The 23398-nt window shown below is 54.6% G+C and overlaps 3 protein-coding genes and 1 non-coding gene across 9 annotated transcripts; 1 reads left to right on the forward strand and 3 right to left on the reverse strand.

Annotated features, from left to right (window-relative positions):
* Nucleotides 1–234: 234 nt before the first annotated feature.
* TAFAZZIN (tafazzin, phospholipid-lysophospholipid transacylase) lies at nt 235–11581 on the reverse strand. 4 transcript variants are annotated; one of them, XM_004780723.3, is made up of 11 exons: nt 11090–11581; nt 10793–10921; nt 9722–9767; nt 9391–9476; nt 2481–2561; nt 2369–2410; nt 2108–2170; nt 1889–1941; nt 1230–1307; nt 984–1081; nt 235–632 (listed from the first exon to the last, which is right to left on the reverse strand). In XM_004780723.3, the coding sequence occupies exons 1-11, from the start codon at nt 11196–11198 to the stop codon at nt 389–391; spliced, it is 1029 nt and encodes a 342-aa protein (XP_004780780.1). In that variant the 5' UTR covers nt 11199–11581; the 3' UTR covers nt 235–388. The 4 variants fall into 4 exon arrangements, with proteins under 4 accessions (XP_004780780.1, XP_044924077.1, XP_004780785.1 ...); XM_045068142.1 differs by lacking the exon at nt 11090–11581 and adding an exon at nt 10602–10623 and having other exon boundaries at nt 10793–10915; XM_004780725.3 differs by having other exon boundaries at nt 490–1081.
* A 1092-nt stretch (nt 11582–12673) lies between these two features.
* Nucleotides 12674–18605, forward strand: DNASE1L1 (deoxyribonuclease 1 like 1). Of its 2 annotated transcripts, none has more exons than XM_004780721.3 (8): nt 12674–12870; nt 16086–16298; nt 16635–16723; nt 16807–16893; nt 17553–17653; nt 17795–17907; nt 17989–18237; nt 18320–18605. In XM_004780721.3, the coding sequence occupies exons 2-8, from the start codon at nt 16167–16169 to the stop codon at nt 18452–18454; spliced, it is 906 nt and encodes a 301-aa protein (XP_004780778.1). In that variant the 5' UTR covers nt 12674–12870; nt 16086–16166; the 3' UTR covers nt 18455–18605. The 2 variants fall into 2 exon arrangements, with proteins under 2 accessions (XP_004780778.1, XP_004780779.1); XM_004780722.3 differs by having other exon boundaries at nt 12674–12866.
* A 1637-nt stretch (nt 18606–20242) lies between these two features.
* Nucleotides 20243–22954, reverse strand: RPL10 (ribosomal protein L10). 2 transcript variants are annotated; one of them, XM_004780718.3, is made up of 6 exons: nt 22794–22952; nt 21850–21908; nt 21645–21752; nt 21308–21446; nt 20541–20703; nt 20243–20456 (listed from the first exon to the last, which is right to left on the reverse strand). In XM_004780718.3, exons 1-6 carry the CDS (start codon nt 22814–22816, stop codon nt 20304–20306), a joined length of 645 nt encoding a protein of 214 aa, XP_004780775.1. In that variant the 5' UTR covers nt 22817–22952; the 3' UTR covers nt 20243–20303. The 2 variants fall into 2 exon arrangements, with proteins under 2 accessions (XP_004780775.1, XP_012905565.1); XM_013050111.2 differs by lacking the exon at nt 20243–20456 and having other exon boundaries at nt 20584–20692; nt 22794–22954.
* On the reverse strand, nt 20751–20884 carry LOC123388511. The gene has a single exon (XR_006603006.1). It is a non-coding gene; the product is annotated as a small nucleolar RNA SNORA70 (small nucleolar RNA).
* Nucleotides 22955–23398: the final 444 nt, after the last annotated feature.

The raw sequence follows: 23398 nt of genomic DNA on the forward strand, positions 1-23398 counted from the left end.
TGCTTCTCCCTCTCCTTCTGCCTGTCGCTCCCCATGTGTGCACGTGTGTGCTCGCATGCTGTCAAATAAATAAAATCTTAAAAAGGTTGGATACAACCGAGCCACCCAGATGCCCCGATAATGACTGAAGTTTACAGTGAGAGCTTGGTGTGCCCAAGGGCCCTTGTTGCTCCACGGGTCCAGCCTTCCTGTCCAGCAGCCACCTCACAACCCGACCCGTGAAGAAGCCAGAGGTAAAACACAACACAGATGCTTTATTGGTTACAAAACATGAAAACCCAGGTCCCATGGGACTCAAGCAATACCAGGGAGGTGGAAGACAGAGCAGCTGGTGGGCCCGGGCACACAGGCAAGGGACAGGGTCTCAGCCCCTTGCCACAGGCTCCGTTCAGTGGGGCTCCGCTTCTGGCAAAAGGCGGCTCATCCGCCTGCAGCCCAGGGCTGGGCCCTGCCCAAGGACCCCACGCCTGTGCAAAGTGCGGGCAGAAGGAAGACGAGGCTGGCGGCCGTCTCTGAGGAGGTGGTCAGTGGCTCCCAGATCGGGGCAGGTGGGAGAAGACCAAAGTTCCGGCCTGGCCACCTGCCCCCCCTCAAGTCCCCTCCGTCCTGATGCCAGCGCTGGAAGGGGACACCTGGAGGCAAGAGAGGAGCCCCGCCCAAGTTTCTCCTTGCTTTCCTGCCCAAGTGGGAGGAGCAGCTGAAATGCTTCCTTCCACTGAAGCGGCTCAGAGCAGGGGGAATGCTCACTGATGAGGACAGGACACCTGCCAGGGCTTATGCACACATCTGTCTAAAAAAATGTATGTGACCTCAAAACACCAGTCTGTCCCCCAGGTGAGCTCTGTGCCATGCAAGGACCCAAAGACAGCACTGAGAGCAGGCAGCTGGGTCCCAGATCGGAGCTGCCTCTTTCCTGGGCCTGGGGGCCAGAGGGAGCAGGCGGGGGACAGGAACTGGCAGGCTTGTGGCAGGCTGACGTCTACCTCCCGGGCTGTAGGTGCTTGTGCAGCTGCTCCGCCTGGGTCTTCAGGTGCTGAAATTCTTCCTGAATGAAGTCGGTCAGAGCTTTGCGCATCTCCACCTGAGGAGAAGGACAGGGGCTCGCCTGCGGGCCTTTGGCAGTTTGGCCCGGGGTCCTGGGAGGCCGTGGGTGCCGGGAGAGGCCACGCCAGCCACAGGGTAGCCCAGGGCAGCGGGTGGAGGAGGCACCGGGGAGAAAGGCAACTCACAGCCGACTTGTTTTCGGTCCGGAGCCGTTCGAGCACAGGCAGAGCACTGAAGGGCTTCCCTATCAGCACCGTGATTTTCTGCAGGGAGAGCAGCCACCAGCGCGTGACAGAAACAAGCTGTGGCCCAACCACCCAAGAGAGCCAGAAGCTAAGTCCTGCCCCTAACTTGCTGCATGCTCCCTCATGGCCACGCTCCCTCTTTAAAACAAGGTTGTGTGTGGGGGTGGGGAGGGGGCGCCTGGGTGGCTCAGTGGTTAAAGCCTCTGCCTTCGGCTCAGGTCATGATCCCAGGGTCTTGGAATCGAGTTCCACATCGGGCTCCCTGTTCAGCGGGGAGCCTGCTTCTCCCTCTCCCACTCCCCCTGCTTGTGTTCCTGCTCTCGCTTGCTCTCTGCCAAATCAAATCTTCTAAAAAATAAAATAAAACAAGGTGGTCAGGCTGAGAGACATTCAAGTCCTGCTTAGACCCCAGGGCCCCCCCGACCCGGCCTGGTCCCTCTTGCTCTCCTTCTACCGGCCTCGATGCCAGGAAGTCCCCCTCTCTCTGTTCCACTCGGTGCCCCTGCTGCAGCTGAATCTGGCCTCAGTGGTGCTAAGTGGGAGACAAGAGGCAGATGGCGGGCAAGACAGACAGACGGAGGCCCGCAGCCCGTACCCACCTGTCCAGAGCGGGGGAAGTAGGGCGGGCTGTTAGGGAGTACGTCGTTCATTCCTGCGGCACAACGGACAGAGGCCTGGGAACAAAGGAAGCCCCAGCCCCCTCCACCCCGGGGTCCCTCTCCCTGCCACCCAGTGGAACTCTCCCCAAACCTAGGGAAGCCGCCCCCTTCCCTGCGCTCACCCCCAGGCTGCAGCCTCGGCTCAAGAGGGATGCTCACCGACATGCCACAGTGGCAGGATGACGGGGTTGAGATGACACTCGGCAATCAGGCGTCCGATTCCTGCCCCGGGGAGAGGCAGAAACGTTGGCACAAGCCAACGTCGGTGCCAGTCTACGGCAAAGCCACCGCTGCCCACCTCCAATTAAGACCAACTGCCCTGGTCTGGCTCCTCTGCAAGGCGAGCCCTTGTGCCGGCGCTGCCCCCGGCCCCGGCACCACCCACACACCCATCCCAGGCCGCCGGGCAGCAGCACCTACCCCACTTAAAGCGCAGGAACTCGGAGCTCATATTCACCTTCCCTGTTGAGAGACAGGACAAGGGTGAGGCTGGGAAGCTGGGTGTGTGCGCAACCCCGCCAGCGCCACTGACCTTCTGGGAAGATGTGCACCCAGTCCCCGTGGTTGAGCTTATCCAGAATGAAGTCCATTCCCTTCTGGTAGACGCCATCTCCTGCCGGGAAAAGGCCACGCCATCGGTCACCATTCTGCCGGGGCGCCCTCCTTGCTCTGGCAGCTCAAGGACTCCATCATCCCCACCACACCAGCCATGCGGACACCCTCCGATCCCTGTCCCTGGGGACTCAGCCACGGTTGCCCTGGGGTCCACGACAGCAGTTGTTCAATGGTAACCTCTAACCCTCCAAGTACCTCTCATGGACAAGGAAGCATCACTGTCTCCAACCGCCTCCAACTGAACTTCCAATCTGGCAACTCCTCCAGTGGCCTCCAAGCCCACCTTCTGGTGTCTGCTCCGCGGACACCCTCGCAGACCGGCCCGCCAGCTCCGCTCCCTGCCCGCTAAGCCCCCCATCAGCTCCTGCAGCCTTCCCCTTGGGGTACACCACCCCTGGGGCAAGCCTACTGTCTGCCACCCCTGGCCCTGAGGGCATCGCAGGAGTGAACCAAGTCTGCACAGCCTTTCCTGCCTCTGGGCTGGGCCAGTCGCCACAGCCACTCTCCACAGGCCTCCCAGCCCCGCCTGAGCCCTCAGCCTCCACCATCCCTCCCTCCCGGCTGACCCCTTCGCCCCTCACGGGGCTCCCCGAGAAACTAGACTCTCGTTATTGAAGCCTCTTGGGAAAGGGAGAACGTCGATGCGACATGTGGTGTCACTGAGAGCCGGGAAAAAGTCAAACTCGCTAGGCTGAAAAAATGGGGGTTTAAGTGCCCCCAAGGCTAACAACACCTACCGTAGAGACACCTGGAGACCCTGACACTGAGCCCCGGGGGCCTGGCAGTGAGCAACAGCGCAGATACAGGTGCCCAACGCTATGCGCTGGCCCTCAACTGGGAGCCCAGTGGGGACGCGCTATGACCCCGCGGCCAGAACCTCTACCTTGGACAATGACGGGAGGCCTCATCAAGGAGGGAGAGACACACCATAAAGACAAGGAGACAGACACTGGGGCTATCTCAAGTCAGTGCACAGTAAATGAGCTTTTAACCTGTTCTCTGCAAGGCCGAGTGTTTAGAAGGTGCTAGAGAGCCATCCAGGAGGCTCGACTCAAGCCAGCCCAGTGGGAATCTGGCCCAGCAGCTCCCACAGGGGCTGGAATTGAGGAGCAGCTGGTCCTGGTGGCTTCTCAGGGCGTCGGGAGAGCAGGGCTTCCCCTCCGCAGCACAGCTTTCCCTGGTAGGAGGGGGCTTCGGTGCGCCACGTCCATCTCCACCAAACCTCACTGGTGCGACAGCACCATCCGACTTGAAACGCAAATCATGCTAAACTACAAGGCTCCTCAAGCCAGAGGTTCTAAGAAGGAAATGCAGAGCTGCACGTGCCTACTTCAAGAAACATGAAAAACCTTGATCTAACCTCACACCCAGAAGAACTAGAAAAAGAACAAAACCCAAAGTTAGTAGAAGGAGGAAATAATAATTACATCAGAGTGGAAATAAATGAAATAGACTAAAAAAATATCAATGGAACCAAGAGCTGGGTCTTTGAAAAGATAAAATTGATAAACCTCTAGCTAAACTCAGCAAGAAAAGAGGAGAACGAACGACCGGTACCACAGATCCACCAAGGACCACAAGAGTAGCATGAAAAATTACACAACAAAAAGCTGGACAACCTGAAAGAGAGAAACACACTCAACACGGAATCGGGAAGAAACAGAAAAGCAGAACAGACCAACTACTAGTGAATGATGATCTGAATTGGTCATCAAAAAACTCCTGATAGGGGCACCCGGGTGGCTCAGTGGGTTAAAGCCTCTGCCTTCAGCTCACTCATGATCCCAGGGTCCTGGGATCGAGCCCCGCATCGGGCTCTCTGCTCAGGGGGAGCCTGCTTACTCCTCTCTCTGCCTCCCTCTCTGCCTACTTGTGATCTCTGCCTGTCAAATAAATAAATAAAACAAAACAAAACCTTCCGACAAACAAACCAGATGGCTTCACAGGTGAATTCTGCCAAACATTTAAAGAGATAATATTTATTCTTCTCAAACTATTCCAAAAAATGGAAGAGGAAGGAAGGGTTCCAAATATGTTCTGTGAGGCCAGCATCAGCTTGATACCAAAACCAAAGACATTACAAAAAAAGAGGACAGGACTACAGGACAATAGCCCTATGAACACAGACGCATAAACCCTCAACGACATATTAGCAAACTGAATCCAACAACACGTTAGAAGGATCATTCACCACTGTGGAAGGATGGTTCAGTATCTGTGAATCGATGCTAGAGAGCCCGCTAACAAAACGAAGGGTGACAATCATACAATCATAATAGATGCAGAAAAAGCATTTTTTTTAAACAATTTTATTTATTTATTTATTTATTTATTTATTTGACAGACAGAGGTCACAAGTAGGCAGAGAGAGAGGAGGAGGCAGGCTCCCCATTGAGCAGAGAGCCTGATGTGGGGCTCGATCCCAGGACCCTGAGATCATGACCTGAGCCGAAGGCAGAGGCCCAGGCGCCCCAGAAAAAGCATTTTTTAAAAAGATTGTATTTATTTATGACAGAGAGAGACACAGCAAGAGAGGGAGCACAAGCAGCGGCAGTGGGACAAGGAGAAGCAGGAAGTCTGATGCAGGGCTCGATCCCAGGACCCTGGGATCATGACCTGAGCCGAAGGCAGAAGGCAGATGCTTAACGACTGAGCTACCCAGGCACCCCCAGAAAAAGCATTTTGACAAAATTCAACATCTGTTCATGATAAAAAATTCTCAACAAAATGGGTTTACTTTTTTTCTATTTTTTTAAAGATTTTATTTATTTATTTGACAGAGAGAGAGAGAAAGAGCACACAAGCGAGGGAACGGCAGAGGGGGAGGGAGAAGCAGGCTCTCTGCTGAGCAGGGAGTCCGATGTGGGGCTTGATCCCAGGACCCTGGGATCATGACCTAAGCTGAAGGCAGATGCTTAACTGACTGAGCCACCCAGGCGCCCCTACAAAGAGGGTTTAGAGAGAACATAACTCAACATAATAAAGGCCACCTATGACAGACCACAGCTGACATAATGCTCAATGCAGAAAAACTGAGATTTTCTTCTAAGGTTAGGAATAAGACAAGGATGTCCACTCTTGCCGTTTTTATTCAACATTGTACTACAAATCCTAGCCTTGGCGATCAGACCAGAAAAAGAAATGAGGGGTGTCTAGGTGGCTCAGTGGGTTAAGCCTCTGCCTTCAGCTCAGGTCATGGTCTCAGCATCCTGGGATCCAGCCCCACATCAGGCTCTCTGCTCCATGGGGAGTATTGCTTCTCCTTCTCCCTTGCCCTCTTGCTTTCCCTCACTCTTTCAAATAAATAGTCTTTTAAAAAAAAAGAAAAGAAAAAGAAATAAGAGGCATCCATTTTGATGAGGAAGGAGCTAAGCTATCTCTATTTGTAGATGACATGATACCATGCATAGAAAACTCTAAAGACTTCACCAAAAAGTTATTAGAAGTAATAAATGAATTTAATAAAATTTCAGGATACAAAATTAATATGTAGATGGGGCACCTGGGTGGCTCAGTTGGTTAAGTATCTGCCTTCAGCTCAGGTCATGATCTCAAGGTCCTGGGATGGAGCCCCGCATCGGGCTCCCTGCTCAGCGGGGAGTCTGCCTTTCCCTCTCCCTCTGCCTATGCCCCTGCTCGTCCTCTCTCACTCAAATAAATACTTTCTTTAAAAAAGATACATGCAGCCCTGTGTTTACTGCAGCTTCACAGTAGCCAAGATAGGGAACCAAGCCATGTATCTGCCGATACATGAATGAAGAAAGATGTGGTGTACACAGATACACACACAGAAAATTCCTGAGTCTTAAAAAAGGATGAAACTTAGGGGCGCCTGGCTGGCTCAGTTGGTAGAGCATGCAACTCTTGATCTCAGGGTTATGAGTTCAAGCCCCACACTGGGCATGGAGCCTACTTAAAAAAAACACAAACACACAAATGAATGAATGATTGAATAAGGGGTTTCTGGGTAGCTCAGTCAGTTCAGTGTCTGTCTTCAGTTCAGGTCAGGATCCTGGGGTCCTAAGATCGAGCCTCGCATCTTCGTGCTCCTTGCTCTGTGGGAAGCTTGCTCCTCCCTCTCCCACTCCCTGTGTTTGTGTTCTCTCTCTTGCTGTCTCTCTCTCTCTCTTCTGTCAAACAAATAAAATCTTTAAAAAAAAAAAAAAAAAGAATCTGCCTTTGGCTCGGGTCATGATCCCAGAGTCCTGGGATCGAGCCCAACATCAGGCTCTCTGCTCAGTGGGGAACCTGCTTTCTCCCTCTGCCTCTGTGATCTCTCTCTCTGTCTCTCAAATAAATACTTGAAATCTTTTTTTAAAAAAAGAGAAATTTTAAATAAAGGGAAAAAATACTACTACCATGATTTTGGCACAACACATGAGTATCTAGCTTCTGCTAATGCTACTTCTGCTTGTCCAAGATCACTTTGATACTTCGTATCATCAAGCCTGTACTTGGGGGGGGAATGGAGTATTTTGGAACACAGAAGCCCAAGTAAGCCAGATACTTCCTTTACTTTAACACAATCTGTTAGATCTTTGCTCCACATCACATATGTTTGAAAAATAGCTTGTCCCTCTCCACTTTCTCTCCCTGAAGGTGCTGAGAATTAAGAATTTTAAAATTTATTTATTTATTTATTTGTCAGAGAGAGAGAGAGAGAGAGAGAGCACAAGCAGGAGGAGCAGCAGGAAGAAGGAGGAGCAGGCTCGCCACTGAGCAGGGAGCCTGATGTGGGGCTCCATCCCAGGACCCTGGGATCATGACCTGAGCCCAAGGCAGACACCTAACTAATGGAGCCACCCAGGCGCCCCCAGTTTTCTGGTTTTAACCATACAGTAAAACTTAGATGCAGAGCAAAAAGCAGAACAAGACAAGAAGTTGACGTGGAGGGCGCCTGGGTGGCTCATTCGGAAAAGCATGTGACTCCTGATCTCAGGGTCATGCGTTTGACACCCCATTAAAAAAATAAATCAACTTAAAAATTAAATACATACAACTTAAGAAAAAAGACGTGGACACAGAAAGCCTGTGTGTGAGGTCGCAGAAGGGGGGACCTGAGATCAGGCACCTGAGCAGAGTTCCCATCACAGGATGCCACGGGCACTAGCCGCAACACTCGTAGCTTCTGCTCAGGTTTTGGGGAAATGAAGCAGCCTTCAAACGCAGCAAGAAGTGAAAGCACTCAAAGCTGCTGTCTCCAAAGAGCAGATGTGAGGATCTGAGTGCTGCAGCTTTTCATTAAAAGCCCTTCATTTTCTTGAGGTTACTTTACTGCGTTTCCCCAGCAGAAGTAAGAAACTCTCCCTCGACCTCTGACACCCTTTGGTTACCGCCTCCTCCCTCTTCCTCTTCCTGGCGGCCCTTCTGGGAGGGGTGGACACCCCTGCTATCCCCACCCCCTCCTGGCCCTGGCAGCTCCTGTGGCTGTCACTTCACAGCAATGGCTTCTCCAGGGTCCCTGGAGGCTTCTCCAGTGCCAAGGGGCCCTGCTTTGCCACTGCTTCCTGCTGCCCTGGTGGCCTGTGTCTCTGTTCACGCTCCAAGCTGCCGTCCTAGCGCCTGCTGGCCATCCGCTCTCCCTCGCTGCCATCTTTCCTCTACTTCTGCAACTCTGTTCGTCGCTGAGTCCCTGCTACACGCCCGAGCGCTCTTCGGAGCTCCCGAACTGCACATCCCACTGCCTCTGGGACCGCTGCCCTCCTCGGGCGACAGGCTCCTCCAGGGAAACATGTGCTCCCTTTCAACCCCCACACTGCCGGCCGGCCCCTCCTGCCAGTGGCTCAGTGTCATCCGACGTCACCTAGCGTCGTCTTCAAGCTATCTTTTCCTTACCCCTTCCCCCACTCAGTCTGTCAACACGTCCTGTCTACTCTGCCTCCAGCTGTCCGCAGCGGCCTCCAGAGACGCGGCTACGATGGTCTGCTGCCGCCGGAATGACCCAGTGAGCCCCTACCTGGGCTCTCGGCCTCCACCAAGCTCCGCTCCCGCTCCCCCGACAAGCCATGCTGCGGCAGGGACGGTTTCTCTCTCTGAACCACAGAAGGAAGCACATCACTGCCCTGATGACAGAATAGAGTCCAAAAATTCCTAACACGATTGTTCCAGAACCTTCACATTTGGCTGGCCTGCAACCTACACTTTCTACATTTATCGCTTACCTCTTCAGGGCCTGGCATGTGCTTCCTGTGTCTCGAATGCCTTTCCTTTCATACTCTGCCTAGAAAATATTGTCCTTTCCCAGTCAAAAGAGCAACCTGGATTCAAATCCTGGCTTTGCCACCTCCCGCCCCATGACCCTGGGCCAGTGGATTAATTCCTCCAAACCCTTTTATCTGGAGAATGGGGATCAAAACGGCCCTCACCTCCTGAGGCCCTCAGTGTCACACCCTCACCCCGCAAGCCTGTTTTCCAAAACGCTGCAGCTTCCAGCACATGCCACCACCGCCACAGACCCATGACGCCACCCTCCCATGGCTGAGTCTCTTAGCTGCGGACAATGCCTCCTTGGCTTCTAATGCCACAGTCCAGGTTCACACAGCCCTCAGGCAGTCCCGGGAAATGCATACTCTCCACAAGGCCCTCACTCCTCCAGCAGCCAGTACCACCTCTGCAGCCACGCAGTGCAACTGGGAGTCACACTAGCAGCGCAGTGGCTGCCGGCTCCCTCTGTGCCCAGGCTGTCCCACCAGGGTCCCTCCACTCCCAGGACTGCTCAAGCAAAAGCACTGACCACCAGTCCCCACTCCGAAGAAAAGAAGAGAAGGCTGCAGAAGTGCCTCCCTGCATTCACGCGCCCATGAGCCCCTCTTGGAGGACCAGCTCACCTCGGCACACGGGCACACACTTGCCCAAGCTGAAGAAGCGGGAGTGCAGCTCTCTGGTGAAGCAGATGTCTGCGGCCGCAGGGGTCCTGAAGTAGGGACAGATGCAGTCATCCCTGCCTCCCCTGCACCCTAATTCCCTGCCCTCCCCCAACATGAAGCCTGACATCGTCGGCAGTGTGGAAAGGAGGCACAGGAGAGCCTGCGGAACCCCACCCCGTGCCCTGCCTGTACTGCTGGATGCCGCCTCCTGGGCAGAGCAGGAGGAGGGCAAATCTGGGCAGAGACGGGTGAGGCCTGCCAGGCCCACTGCGAGGGGCCCATTCCTCCTCACCAACGCATCAACTTCAGGTTCCAGATGTGGCGGAGTTTCAGGATCCCTAGAGAAGGAAAGGCTTCATGCCCCAGCTTGCCTTGTCCCCAGGGAACAGCTTTTTCTGTCACCGAGTTTCAGGGAATGAGGAACAGAGGCAGCAGCACTACCATTTCCCTATGGCTGAAAGCAGCATCTTTCAGTCCCTGGGGCTGGACCCTCCGTTGCCCTGGCTCCTCCCTCTTTCCCACCCTCACCCATACCTTATTAGTCGCCACATCTGGCCTGCCTACCCCCACCCCGTATCTTTTGCCACTTCCTCTTGTTCTACACCTGCCCCTCCACTGTTGCTGCCACCACATTAGTCTAGGTTACTGAGTGGCTCTAAAAGGTCCCTCCTGGTCCCCCGGTGTCTGCCTATGGCACTCTACAGGCCCTTCTATGCCCAGTGGCCAGGGTGAGCTCTGAAAGGCTCTGATTTGACTGACTAGATTCCCATGAGCTCTACAAAAGTCTAACCTCCCGAATTCATCAGTAAAAGCTCTGGGTACCTCTACCCAGCCATCTGGGTTACTGGAGCCAAGCAGCTCCCTGTGAAGTCAGCAGAGCAGGAACTTCTAGGTGGCAAAGTGGGCTCCCAAATGAGGCTGGTTAAAGGATACACATTCGGCCTGGGGCAAACCTGGAGGTGGGATATGGGTCTCCCAGCCTCTAGCCCACACCTTCGTTGACAAGATACCCTATGGTTCTTGGATTTGTTTTAATACTTTGTGGGACCTTCCACAGTTTAGAGAATGGAGGGTTCCACAGGCCTGATGCGACAAAGTAAAGCAGCCATCAGACTTTGCCCTACAGCTGCTTCCTCACTTCCTCGGTCCCTCCAAATTTCTTAAGCCCTTACCAAGTCATTTTCTGAGAGGACACTGAAGGGACCACCAATCATATTTTCATCGTCGGCGCAGGACACACAGGAACAGAAGTGCCAGGGATATGTACAGAGCCCAGTGAGAAGTGAGTTGGTTCTGCTTTTATGTGGCCCCCTCCCGGATTCTCGCCATGCCTCCCTACGCCCAGAACCCTGGTGCCAGGTACCCCAGAGGTGAGGGTCATCCATGCAGGACTGGTGATTGGAGACAGTGATGAGGGGCGTGGCTGGGCCTCGGTTCTCGATGAGCTCGTACAGCACCTCTTTGTTGTGGACGGTGAGGTGGTTCATGTACTCTGGAGGGAGAGACGAACTGTGGGGAGAGGTCTTGGCCTCATTCTCCCTGGGTCCCAGGGCTCCCCCCAGCCAAACTGGCCCCTACCCACGCCCACAACCCCAAACCCCAATTCTGGCTGGGCGTGGAGAGCCGTGGCCTACTCTGCCTCGGCTTTGGGCCCACTCACTGGTCCAGAAGCAGCTGTAGGTGCCCACCAGGCCCATGACGACGCTGCTGGCCAGAGTCCAGGTGAACCGCGGCACAGCGGGGAACGGCCATTTCACAGGCAGGGGCATCTCCCCCGCCCCCACCGAGCTGCCCCGCTCCCCACTCCCCAGGCGGCCCGGCGCTTCCCCTGCCACGGGGCAGCCTGTGGGGGGCCGCTCTAGGTCTGTGTCCCCGGCCGCTGGAGAACTGGGTCTCTGACGGGCCCGCACCACACGGGCTCCACGCGGCAGGGGACTCGACCAAGGTCACCTCGCAGGTCAGGCCAGGGCCGGGCCGGCCCCCGCTCTCTCGCCACAGACGAGCCGCTACTGGGGTCAGGAGCCAGGGGTCGCAGTGAGAAGCGAACGGGCCCGGCGGTGGCAGCCAGGAGCCCCGCGCCCCCGCCCGAAACCGAGCCTGCGACGGCGGCCGGCTCTCCGCTGCCTGTCGTAAAAGGCTATCAGGCCGCTTGACGGCAGCGGGGGCGGGCCCTGGGTCCGTGTGGCCCCGCCCCGCCGCGCCGCGCCGAGCACGTTCCCGGCGGCGGGGGCTGCGCGGCCGGAGGTGTCCGGAGCTAACCGGGCTCCGCAGCGCAATGACTGGACACCGCTAAAGGCCGGAGTTCACGGCACTTTTACTTTAGTTCTTCTTCCCCTTTATTTTCATTGAGGCAGGATTCATATAACGGAATTAACCGTTTTGTAATATTTTGTAGCATTTTATACTGTATGCCATGTTTTATGTATGTAACCTGTTATGTGTTACATTATGTAGTTTCACGTAATTAACTGCACACAATTTTGCAGTTACGATATTACAGCTTTGTACAATATGTGTATATATATGTAACATGTAATGTGTGACGTATATGTAGCAACATATGCCAAATAATAAAGATACCATGTATAATATAGTATTTCCTGTCGTTCAGCACATTTCCAGTATTCTCAGCCACCACTTCTACTCCCAGGAGAAAGCCTTGTATCCGCTAAGCTGCCTTCTCCTCCTCTCCCCCCTTCTTTTATTTAAATAATCTCTACCCCCAACGTGGGGCTTGAACTCAGGACCCTGAATTCAAGGGTCACATGCCCTACTGACTGGGCCCCTGGAAACATTTTCTAAAAAAACAATAAAAAGGTGCTTCAAAAATAAATCTGGGCGCCTGGCTGGCTCGCTTGGTGTCTCCAGAGAGCGGAGTGTGCAGCCACGCTGGCAAGCGCCCTGGGGACACGGAGAAGAGGCTCTTGTCCTCGGGGGTCCCCAGGCTCGCGACAAGTCTCCCCCGACATCGGGCACAAGCTCTGGCTCTCGTGTGTTTCCTACCAGGTGCCGCCTAGAGGCAGCCCGTGTGGGGGACTGAGGGCTGGGCCTGGGAGAGCACAGCTCCCGGTTTGCATTTGCGCGCTGGCTCCGCACCCCCCCCACCCGCGCCCTTGGCACAGGGACCCCACTCATTATAGGAACGCTGAGGCTCGATCTCTATGACTCACAGGGCTGTCATCCGCCCACAGCTCCAGGCCTCCAGCAGGAGCCTGCTTCCACGTGGGTCAGAGAAGGTGGAGTCCGGCCGTCGGCCCCGCGGGGCCCAGCCCCAGCGCCAGGAAGGGTGGGGCGACCGGCCTGGCCGGAGGGGTGGGTCGGGAAGAGTCCCTTCCTCTTTTCTTCCCTAAGGTTCCTGCCCAGACCGCCGCGGCGACTCCGTAGACGTGTTGCGATCTGCTTACAGCTGCGGCAGGCGTGGATACGAGCTGGTCTGAGTAGGTATGGGAGCCCTCTGAGCAGAGGGAGGGAGGAAGTTGCCCCCTGCGTGGGGAGAAGGGAGAAAGGGGAAGGGAACCCCTGGGGGCCAAGACTTAGCTTGGGAGCCTGGGCCTGGGCTGGGTTTTGGGCTGAGGCCAGAAACAGTCACTATGGTTCTTCTTGCCCTTGGCCCTTGTGCGGGCCCCTGACCCCCGAGCCTTCTAGCCTTCTCTTGACAGCCCGGGGCTGCTCAGATGTCCACATACATCCCAGAATAGTAACCAGGGCAGGGCACCCAAGCCAGCATGAGTGACAGAGCAGGTGGCCCAGGAGAGACAGACATTGAGCCCAGCCAGGAGTATGAAAGAGACTAGATGACAAAGAAGGGAGAACAGGGAAGAGAGGGCAAGGAAGACAGAGGAAGGCAGAGCGGGAGGTGACAAAACGTTACCTGGGATGCAGTGGGAAGTTACTCAAATAAGAGGGCTCAAAGGGGTGCCCCGGTGTTGCAGTCAGTTAATTGTCCTCCTCCTGGTTTCGGCTCAGATCATCATCTCAGGGTCATGAAATGGGGCCCTGCATGGGGCTCTGTGCTCAGTGTGCAGCCTGCTCTGGGTTCTCTCTCTCCCCCTCTCCCTCCTGCTCATTCTCGCTCTCTCCCTCCCTCCCTCCCTCCCTTCCTCCCTCAAATAAATTAAAATCGTTGGGGCACCTGGGTGGCTCAGTCATTAAGTGTCTGCCTTCATCTCAGGTCATGATCCCAGGGTCCTGGGATCGAGCCCCGCATTGGGCTCCCTGCGTGGCAGGAAGCCTGCTTCTCTTTCTCCCACTACGCCTGCTTGGGTGCCCTCTCTCGCTGGGTCTCTCTCTGTCAATTAATAAATAAAATATTTCAAATAAATAAATCTTTAAAAAAAATAAGAGGGCTGAAAGCTGTGAGTAGAAGGCAGTGGGGGAAGGGACAGAAGCAGAGAAGGAATATGGTTTATTTTGCCAAAACCAACAGTTCCAGCCGCGGAGACACCCAGCCAGCTCACCGCCTCACCTCACAGCCCCTTACTAGGTGTGTCTTGCCTGATAGCGCCTCCTGTGAGCCAGTTGGAGCTAGATTGGAGCTGAGCACAGAAGTCCCTTTGCTTCCCCCGCCCTCGCCCCTGAGTGGTCCTAAAGTAACTCCCTTTAGTCCATTATAATACTAAAGTCTCCTGTAGGTGGAGTTTTCCAGCATTTTTTGAACGTACGTTGTTTGCACTAACTTGCTGACTTGCTAGGCCTGCACAATTGAACCCAAACTGCCTATGTAATGTAAGCTCCCTGCCCTCACCCCTAACCCACTGGATAAAAGCTTCCTCTGTTAAAGTCCTGGGGAGATAGCGCTCCATCCCCGTCTCCTTACTCGTACCAAGAACTAAAAACCTCTTAGCTTTTATTTTATTTATTCTTGTAATTTTATTTATTTGACACAGAGAGACACAGCGAGAGAAGGAACACAAGCAGGGGGAGTGGGAGAGGGAGCAGCAGGCTTCCTGCTGAGCAGGGAGCCCAACGTGAGGCCCTGGGATCATGACCTGAGCTGAAGGCAGACACTTAATGACTGAGCCGCCCAGGCGCCCCGAAAACCCTCTTACCTTTTAACCCTTCCTTGGGTTGTGTTCAAGTTGGTGCACCCCAGGGGGTGAACACCTTGAGTCTGGTTACAGAGGTGACAGAGAAAAGCAGGCAGACAGAAATAGAGGGACTTACGTTGCTTAAATGAGAATGACACAGATAGGAATCAAGCAAGGGGCTGAACCCAAATGACAGGACAAAGTTTGAGTGCATCTGAAACCAAGGTAAACCAGGAGACGCTCAAAAAGCAGGGGGCTTTAGCAGGTAGGTTGAACAAGATGGGCTGTCTGGGGAGGGCAGGGCCGTGGGAAAGGCGCCCATCCCCCTCTGCAGTGGGTGATTTGGTCTGGCTGAGATGATTTTCGGTGCATACTCCCTTGAACCCAGTAATTCTGCTGCTGGGAGTTTGTCTTAAAGATAGCATCTCCCAAGCAGAGAGATACGTGTTGCTAATGGTGGTGAAAAGTTGGAATTTACTGTGACGTTGAACTCTTGTGACCTCTTGGTGGGAATGGAACAAAGGAGTTAGCCCCTGTGGAAGATGGTCTGGTGGCTCCCCAGAAAAGTGTGACCCAGCAATTTCACTTTTGGGTGTACACACGAAAGGATCCGCAGCAGGAACTGGAAGAGATCTTGGCACACTCAGGTTCGCAAGCTGTGTGATTGACAGCGGCCAGGGCTGGACACGAGCCAATTGTCCATGAACGGCGGAGTAGGTCAGTTCAGTTGGGTTTATCCATACTCTTCAGCCTTAAAAAGGACAGAAATTCTGACACATGCTACAACCTAGATGAAGCTTGACGACTTGCTTAGTGCAATCAGCCAGTCACAAACACACGTAACGTAGGACTTCTCTCCTGCAAGGTGCTGAGAGTAGTCAGATTCATGGAGACACAAAGTGGGATGGTGGGCGCCAGGGGCTGGGGGGAGGAGGACAGAGGACGAGTGTCTAATGGGGACAGAGTTTCAGTTTGGGAAGCTGGAAAAATTCTGGCGATGGATGGCAGTGTGAATGTACAAAACAGTGTGGATGCACTTAATGCCACTCAACTCCGCATTTAAAAATGGTTAAGATGGTGAAAAAAAAAAGTCAAGATGGTAAATTCTATGCTATGTGTATTTTAGCACAATGAAGAAGAATGAAGTCGAGGGGCACTTGGCGGGCTCAGTCCGTGGAGCATGAGACTCTAGACCTCGGGGTTGTGAGTTCAAGCCCCACATTGGATATAGAGATTACTTAAAAATTAAATCTTCGAAATTTGAGAGAGATGGAGAGACTCAGAGACAGAGCATGAACAGGGGGACGAGGCAGAGGGAGAAGGAGAAGCAGGCTCCCCACTGAGGAGGGGGCCCACCAGTGTGGGATTGATCCCAGAACCCAGGATCGTGGCCTGAGTCGAAATCACGAGTCATACGCCCAACTGACTACGCCACCCAGGCACCCCACTTAAAATCGTTAAAAAAAAGAAAAAAAAAGTGAAGTCGAGCCCTGCGTGCTGGTGTTGGAAGGTGTCCATGGGGAGAAAGGCAGGCGGTCTGTGATGCTGGCTGTTCTGGGAGGTCCGTTCTGGGAGGCCGGTTCTGGGAAGCTGGTGCTGGCTCGGTCCCACACTGCCATGTCCTTTCAGAAGCAGAACAGAGCCCAGCTGGAAGCGTGCCCTGGAACGGCCTGGATTCCTCCAGAGGGTCCCAGCAGCCCCCACACAGCCATGCACTACCCAGCCATGTTCCTGCTTCTCCTGCCTGGGGGCGCTGAGGCCTTTCGCATCTGTGCCTTCAATGGCCAGCGGCTGACACTTTCCAAGGCGGCCAGAGAACATGTGATGGACACCTTCGTTCGGGTAGGTTCATCACTGAAGGAAAGCTGTGCCCACGACCCAAAGCCCCTGCCCTGCCTGACCAGGGGCATTTCCCAGAGGAGAGGGGACATCAGGAGACGTGGGTAAGGAGATGGGGAGCACATTCCCTGTCATTGGCCTCCGTTTCCTCTGTACTATGGGTGTAGTGTGGTTGGGGCAGCACTCGGTCTTCTCCCAGGTCCTTGCTGGTCCCAGTGCTCTCCGTGGGCCTCAGCCAGAGAGCCGCATCACTCTTGGCTGCACCAGTGCTAGTTCCCCAGGGAGCCCGTCTTCCTCCCGAGGTCGCTGGCACTGACCAGCCCTCTTGCTGTCTGGCAGATCCTGGCTCGCTGCGACATCATGGTGCTGCAGGAGGTAGTGGACGCTTCTGGCAGTGCTATCTCTCTCCTGCTCCGAGAACTCAATCGGTGAGGAAGGCTCTGCGGGGCTAATCTGGGGGGCCTCCCCAGCACCTCAGGGGCCCTGACTCTGGGTTTCCCTATCCCGGCAGATTTGACGGCTCTGGGTTCTACAGCGTCTTGAGCAGCCCCTCGCTGGGGCGCAGCACATACATGGAGAAGTACGTGTACGTGTACCGGTAAGCACAGACGGAGCCGGGCCGGGCTTGGCACCACGCCCAGTGCCAGGAGCCTCCATCGTCCCAGCAGCTCCAGGTGCCTTCCTGCTGCGGTGGCCGTCACCTTCTCGTTGCACTTTTTCTCCTCAGTGGTTTTATTTTGGGCTCAGACTCTCCTCCGGCCTAGCCAGCTGTGATGGCCACGTGTCCGTACGGCAGGGGGACTTCATTATCCATGTGCAGACGTGGGGCCGCTCTGCCTCTCGCCTGTGGAAACCAGCGCAGGGGCTCAGGGCAAGGCTGGCCTTCTCTTTGGGAGTGAACCAGACGGAGCTTCTGGGAAGAGACTCAACAATGGGGGCTCATTGAGGACCTTGGGCAGACCCAGTTTCCAGAGACAGCCCTAAGTCTGTAGGACAGCCTGGGCTGGGGGAACCCTCTGGGTTCGGGATGGAGAGGGCAAGGGGCGTGTTCAGGTGACGATGAAATCATCTGTCTAGAATTCACTTCCGTGTTATGTGAAGTGTATCTCAATGAAAAACAAGTTCTAGAAAAGCAGCTAGGAAGGCTGCAGTCAGGTGAAATAGGGCTGGTCGTGGAGGGCCCCTCGCTCTGAGTCCTGGCTCTGAGCTAAATATCACTGATGTGGGGCCACTGCTTCTCATGCCTCGGTCCCCCAGGTCACACAAGACACAAGTCCTGGATTCCTACGTGTATGAGGACACGGATGATCTCTTTGCCCGGGAGCCCTTTGTGGCCCAGTTCACTTTTCCCAGCAAGGGTAGGAAGGGAAGGGCAGCCCGCTGCCTGGGAGCAGGAAGGAGGGGCTGGCTGGCGGGCCCCAGGGCGTGGTTGCTGGGAAGAGGTTGGGCGGGGAGTGCCCAGGAGCAGGTGGGAGCCCCTGGTCCCTGGGGCTTTGCAGTCCTTCCCAGCCTGGTGCTGGTTCCGCTGCACACCACTCCGAAAGCCGTGGAGAAGGAGCTGAACGCCCTGTATGACGTGTTTCTGGATGTCTCCCAGCGCTGGCAGAGCCAGGTAAGGTTGGGACGATCGCACGGGGGACGGCGGTGGGGGGGTGGGGGTGCTGGGTGGTCTGACTCCTGCCCCCCTCTCCAGGACATGATCTTGCTCGGGGACTTCAACGCTGACTGTGCCTCACTGCCCAAAAAGCGCCTGGGGGAGCTGGTGCTACGGACGCAGGCAGGCTTCCAGTGGGTGATCGGCGACGAGGAGGACACCACGGTGCGGGCCAGCACCCGCTGCGCTTACGACCGCGTGGTGCTGCATGGGGGGCGCTGTCAGAGCCTGCTGCGCTCCGCGGCTGCCTTTAACTTCCCCAGGAGCTTTGGCCTCACCGAGGAGGAGGTAAAGGGGAGAGGCCACAACGGGCCCACAGGAAAGTGCCTTGGCCCCAACGCTGAGGCTCTGTCCTGCTGCCTTCCCCCAGGCCCTCAACATCAGCGACCACTACCCTGTGGAAGTAGAGCTGAACCGGGCGGCACCCGGGGTCCCGCCTCTTGGCCTGGCCGCCCTATTGCTGCTGCTGCTGCTCCTGCTCCCCCGCCTGGGCCTGGTGGCCTGAAGCAGCCCTGAGCCTGCCGCCCGCAGATGTGAGGACCGCGCTGCCTTGGGGACTCGGATCCTGCTCACTCCCCCGTGTGTGCTCCCGAGAGACTCCTCCATCTGATCGTAGCTCCGCCCCACCACAATGCAACCCTTGGCCTTCTGCCTTCTCTTCCGCTTGGCTTCTGTTCTTTGGTTGGGCCCCTGCCCGCCATTAGAATGTGGGAGGTGGCAGGCCCTGAGGCTAGACGCATGCCACTCTGCCCCCAGCTAGTGTCAGGGGTGGGGACAGAACAGGCTCCAGGGCTGGGGGAGGAGACGGGGTGAGGGGGTGGCGCTCAGGTGATTTGCGCTCAACTGCAGAGCTCAGAGAAGGGAATCATAATGGGTTGGAAAATTTTATTAGATAACCAAAAGGAAACACTGCTGCAAACAAAAAGCTAAATTGCGGGGCTATTACATAGTCGAGCAGATGTGCCAAGAGGACGTTTTTATTACACGCAGGATCCCTATCAATCAGTATTAAAATTGAGGCAGACACAGGGATCGATAAGCAGTTTACACGCACACACGCACAGTAACTAGCAAACAAAGTATTTACAGTCGTTGACTCCAATAAATAAAAACAGTTGCAAACAGCCCAGCTGTCTGCTGTCAAGCCCAAGTTCACAACCAAGGTGCAGCCCAACCTCACCCCATCCGGAGTAGTCGGTCCACGCTGGCTGCATGCCCACAAGGCGAGGCTCGGGCTGGTAACCAAGGCTAGGGGGCAAACAGTCGAGAGGCCCCGCCCATGAGGACCTAGGTGCTCGTGCAGGTGAAGACTACCAGATACTTCACAAAATGTTAACAATGATCCTGTTTTGGGTATTGGTATCATAGAACCCTTCCTTCCCCAGATTTATTTTCCAGCTCAGTAAATCCAGCTAGGACATCAGGGCCATTTAAACAAATATTTATGGTTTAGAACCATCTCAAGGTCAAGAGTAAAGGGAAATTTTCAACCTTATGAATGGCTGTTAAATGATTAAAAAAGGCTGGTGGACTCTCAATGGCCAGAGACTCCCAGCAGCACACCACAGGCCAGCCCAGGGAAGCAGCACTGGGGCTGGGCAGCCACTACAGGCCACTCTGGAAGCCATCTCTTTAGAACCCCCTTCTGGGTGGGGAGCCACAGGGCATCAGGCCTAGTAGAGATCCCTCCGGCTTATTTTTGCTGCCCCAGGATGCTGAAGCGAATGCTCCTCTTGGAACTCTGGCCTAAAACTCAAGTGCCAAACAGCACAAAGAACACCCAGACCAAGGGGAGCCGCACACTATTTGCCAAGGTCATCTTACAGGCCATTTCAGGTAGTCTGGGGGAGCTTGAGCTCAGGATGCAGTCAAGGTCTTGTAGACAGAAGGGATGGCCAAAGCTGCCTTACAACTTTTAACACAAACTACTTAAGGACTAACAGGAAGACCCATCTTCTAGACAGCTGGTTCAAACATGGCCAGAACCATGCCTGGTCTTCACTTCTCCCCATTTCTGATCACATTGCTGGTCTGGGAACCTCATCAAGGAGAGCTTCCACAGCAGCCACTTTAAGGCAGCACTCAGTGCCTAGGGACTCATCAGAGTGGAGTTGTAAAGGGAAATCTCGAACTGACAACTTCTCATCTAGGCAGGTCCAACTCAACATCCTAGACAACTGAGAAGATGCCAATCCTGGCCAACTTAGCAGCCTTCTTCTCAAAGGACGGTGACTTCAGAGTTTCCAAAAAGCCCCCCCCCCCCCCCCGCACCATGAATCCAGATGCACAGACAGACAGGAAGTTGGATTTATTGGTGGGCATGAATATGACGGGAAGGGGTAGTGCTAAGGTTTTCATGAGTGCAGAGCCCTCCATTTGTCCAAGGGACCACGGTTAGGGATGTATTTGACCCCACAGCCATCTGGGATAAGCCGCTTTTCAGCCACCATGTCTTCAAATTCATCCGCATTGAACTTAGTAAAGCCCCACTTCTTGGAGATGTGGATCTAGGGAGAGATGAAAAGAATGTCATCATAACATCTGGACAGTGAGACAAGCAAAGAAAGAATGGTGCTTTCAGCACAACTCACCTTCTGGCGGCCAGGGAACTTGAACTTGGCCCTGCGTAGGGCCTCAATCACATGCTCCTTGTTCTGCAGCTTGGTACGGATGGACATGATGACTTGGCCAATGTGGACCCTGGCTACTGTGCCCTGGGGCTTTCCAAAGGCACCCCGCATACCTGTCTGCAGCCTAAATTGGAGATAGCCATGAGGTCAGACCCCAGCATCCACCAAAAGGGCTGTCTCCAAGGTCCCTTAGGGCAACCCATACAATCAACAGGCTGCATACACTACCGAGGAGGCTACTGTTTGCAGTCATGGCACACTGGGCCCCCACAGACAAAGAGCACAGTCGGCTTAATTGGCTGCAGAGAACAGAAAACCCCAAAACTGACTAACCAGTCCCTATGAGGTGGCACTGGGCTCATCCGAAAGACTGAACTGTGACTCCTTCAGTTACCTGCCTTCTGGCAGGTGGCTGTCAGCAAGATTAAAGCTACTCCCTCAGAAGCACCTCCCTCCACCAGCCAGTCAACAAGAGGCAAACTGAGTCACCATGCCTCTTATGCTCGTTCCCTCAAGTCAATTATTCTGTGCAGTGGTAGGAGGGAGAAACAGTCCATTAAAATGCACCCGGTAACAAGTAACCTGGTTTTATTACAGGTGGTTGAGTTTGGTTGTGCGAGGCCCATTTCTTTACTCTGATTAAGAAAAAAAAAAAAAAAATCAAGCCGAACAAGGACCTCAACTATGGCCATACACCTGTAAAGGCAGAGACCCAGGACCCAGCTCACCTGTCCGCTCCAGCACAGGACAACATCTTGTTGATGCGGATGACATGGAAGGGATGGAGCCGCACTCGGATGTGAAAACCATCTTTGCCACAGCTTTTCACCATGTATTTGTTGGCACAAATACGAGCAGCCTCCAGGGCTAGGTTGGCGATGGGGGGGGGGAGGCAGCACAGTGAGACAGGACAGCCCTGAAGCATTTACCGTAACCCTCCCTGGCTCTCACAGCACATCTGTAGCGGCCTTGTGGACAAAGGCTGCTCGTTGCGTACTCAGGACTAATTGATAAAGCCCAGGCAGTCAGAACGGACAGAGTGATTAGGAAGGCGCCCTGCCTCACCTTCAGAGGAGAGCTGCTCGTATTCATCAGACACCATGTGGCCGCACAGTGGGAACTCATCTACTTTTGCCTTCTTCCGCCCCAGGTCAAAGATGCGAATCTTGGCATCTGAAAAGAACTTGTTAAGTGTGTGGGAGTGGGTGCCATAGGCACCTCAGTCAGTGGAGCCAAACCAGTTTAGTTTGGGAGCTCTCCCACTACTTACCAGGGACACCTCTGCAGAAGCGAGATTTTGGATACGGCTTGTTCTTGCAATACCGGTAACTGCGGGGAGGGGGGGGGGAACCCAAGTTTACAGTTCACAACTGAACCCAACAAAACTTTGGGGGGCTCCCTTAAACTAAGACAAAAGGAGGACAGGGAATGGTGAGGACAACAATGTGTCAATCTCCAGCTGTCTCCATCCCTGGTGGTTTTAAGCAAGATATGGTCAAAGTAAGGTGGTGAGATGTTAGAAAACACCCATGCTAATAACATAAAAGCAAAACAATCTTGCTTGATCCCTTATTATGGTTTCATACTTCGCATATAGTCAATATGTCCAAAAGGGCTTTTTCAGTTTAAAAAAAAAATTATGTCTCACTTCAAGGCACTGCCAACTCGCTGATTAGTAATTCAGTTCATGCCGTCCACCGACTTTTGGGCACGTGGCACTAAATCCGCCTCCGAACCACGTGTGAAGAGATCCTGACGCCCCCTGCAGGGCACACGAGGCGGCTGAGCCCGCTTTTTGGGGCGGCCCTTGGCGTCCGAAAAGGCACGGGCATGTCGCCCAGAAATAAGACCGGGATAGTACACAAAGGCCCTGGAAGGGTATCGAGCCTAAAAACGTGGCGAATTTCCAAGACAGGAGGGAAGCGAGGCGGACGTCGCTCCCAGCCCGAAAAGTGGTGGAACGGATGTAGTCCACGGTAGTAAACCTCCCACCCCGAACAAAACAGAAGCAGATCTAAAAGGCAACATCAACTTTTAAAGAAACAGTATAACCAAAGAACCCAAGCGACCCGGAAGATATTGGGAAAAACGTGGAGTCTGTTCCCAGTACAGGAAAGGTGCACTAGAGGCCCCACCCCACAGTTGGTTTTAGAGGCGAAATACGGATCTCCCTCCTTTTTTACAGCTGCTAAATTTCACGGATTCGGGACTCACCACCGGGCAGGGCGGCGGCCCATGGCGACACCAGGATCTTCAGTGGCTGCAACGAAACAGATAAAGTCGGACAGAAGACGAGGGCAGGCCTCAAACTAGGCCAGAAAATCAGCAAGGGCAACGCACGGGCCTAGAACCTCTGCTACTCACCGCGCCGAAGAAAAAGAGGCGCTCTCACGCCTGCGCATGCCTTATATAGGCCGACTATCTTCACGCGTAGGTACCATAGAGTACTGGACAGGGCGGGTGGACGCTCTGTCACACTTCCTAGACCATAGACGCAGCACCGTTCTGCGCCTGCGTGCAGGCGTGGCTTCCGCACACACTCAGAACGGGGCACAGCAGGGTGTTAGCATACGGGCAGCCGGTTGGCCAATCTGGCGTCGCCACATCGGCACGAGAAACAAGCTTCCGGCTGGCCATCTTGGGTATAGAACTCCCGCCGAGACTTTGCCATCACAAAAACACATATATTCCTGGAATTGAAAGAAGTAAAGTACCCTAGAGTGGGGCTTACGGCGGCTGCGTACGTGTTCCTGGAGGTCACGAGGCTGAGACCCGGCCTCCGAGCCTCCCTCTGGGCTCCAGGACTCCACGGCACACGC

The sequence above is a fragment of the Mustela putorius genome, unplaced genomic scaffold (genome assembly GCF_011764305.1).
Source record: "Mustela putorius furo isolate JIRA1106 unplaced genomic scaffold, ASM1176430v1.1 tig00003899_pilon_pilon_pilon, whole genome shotgun sequence".
Taxonomy (NCBI): Eukaryota; Metazoa; Chordata; class Mammalia; order Carnivora; family Mustelidae; genus Mustela; species Mustela putorius.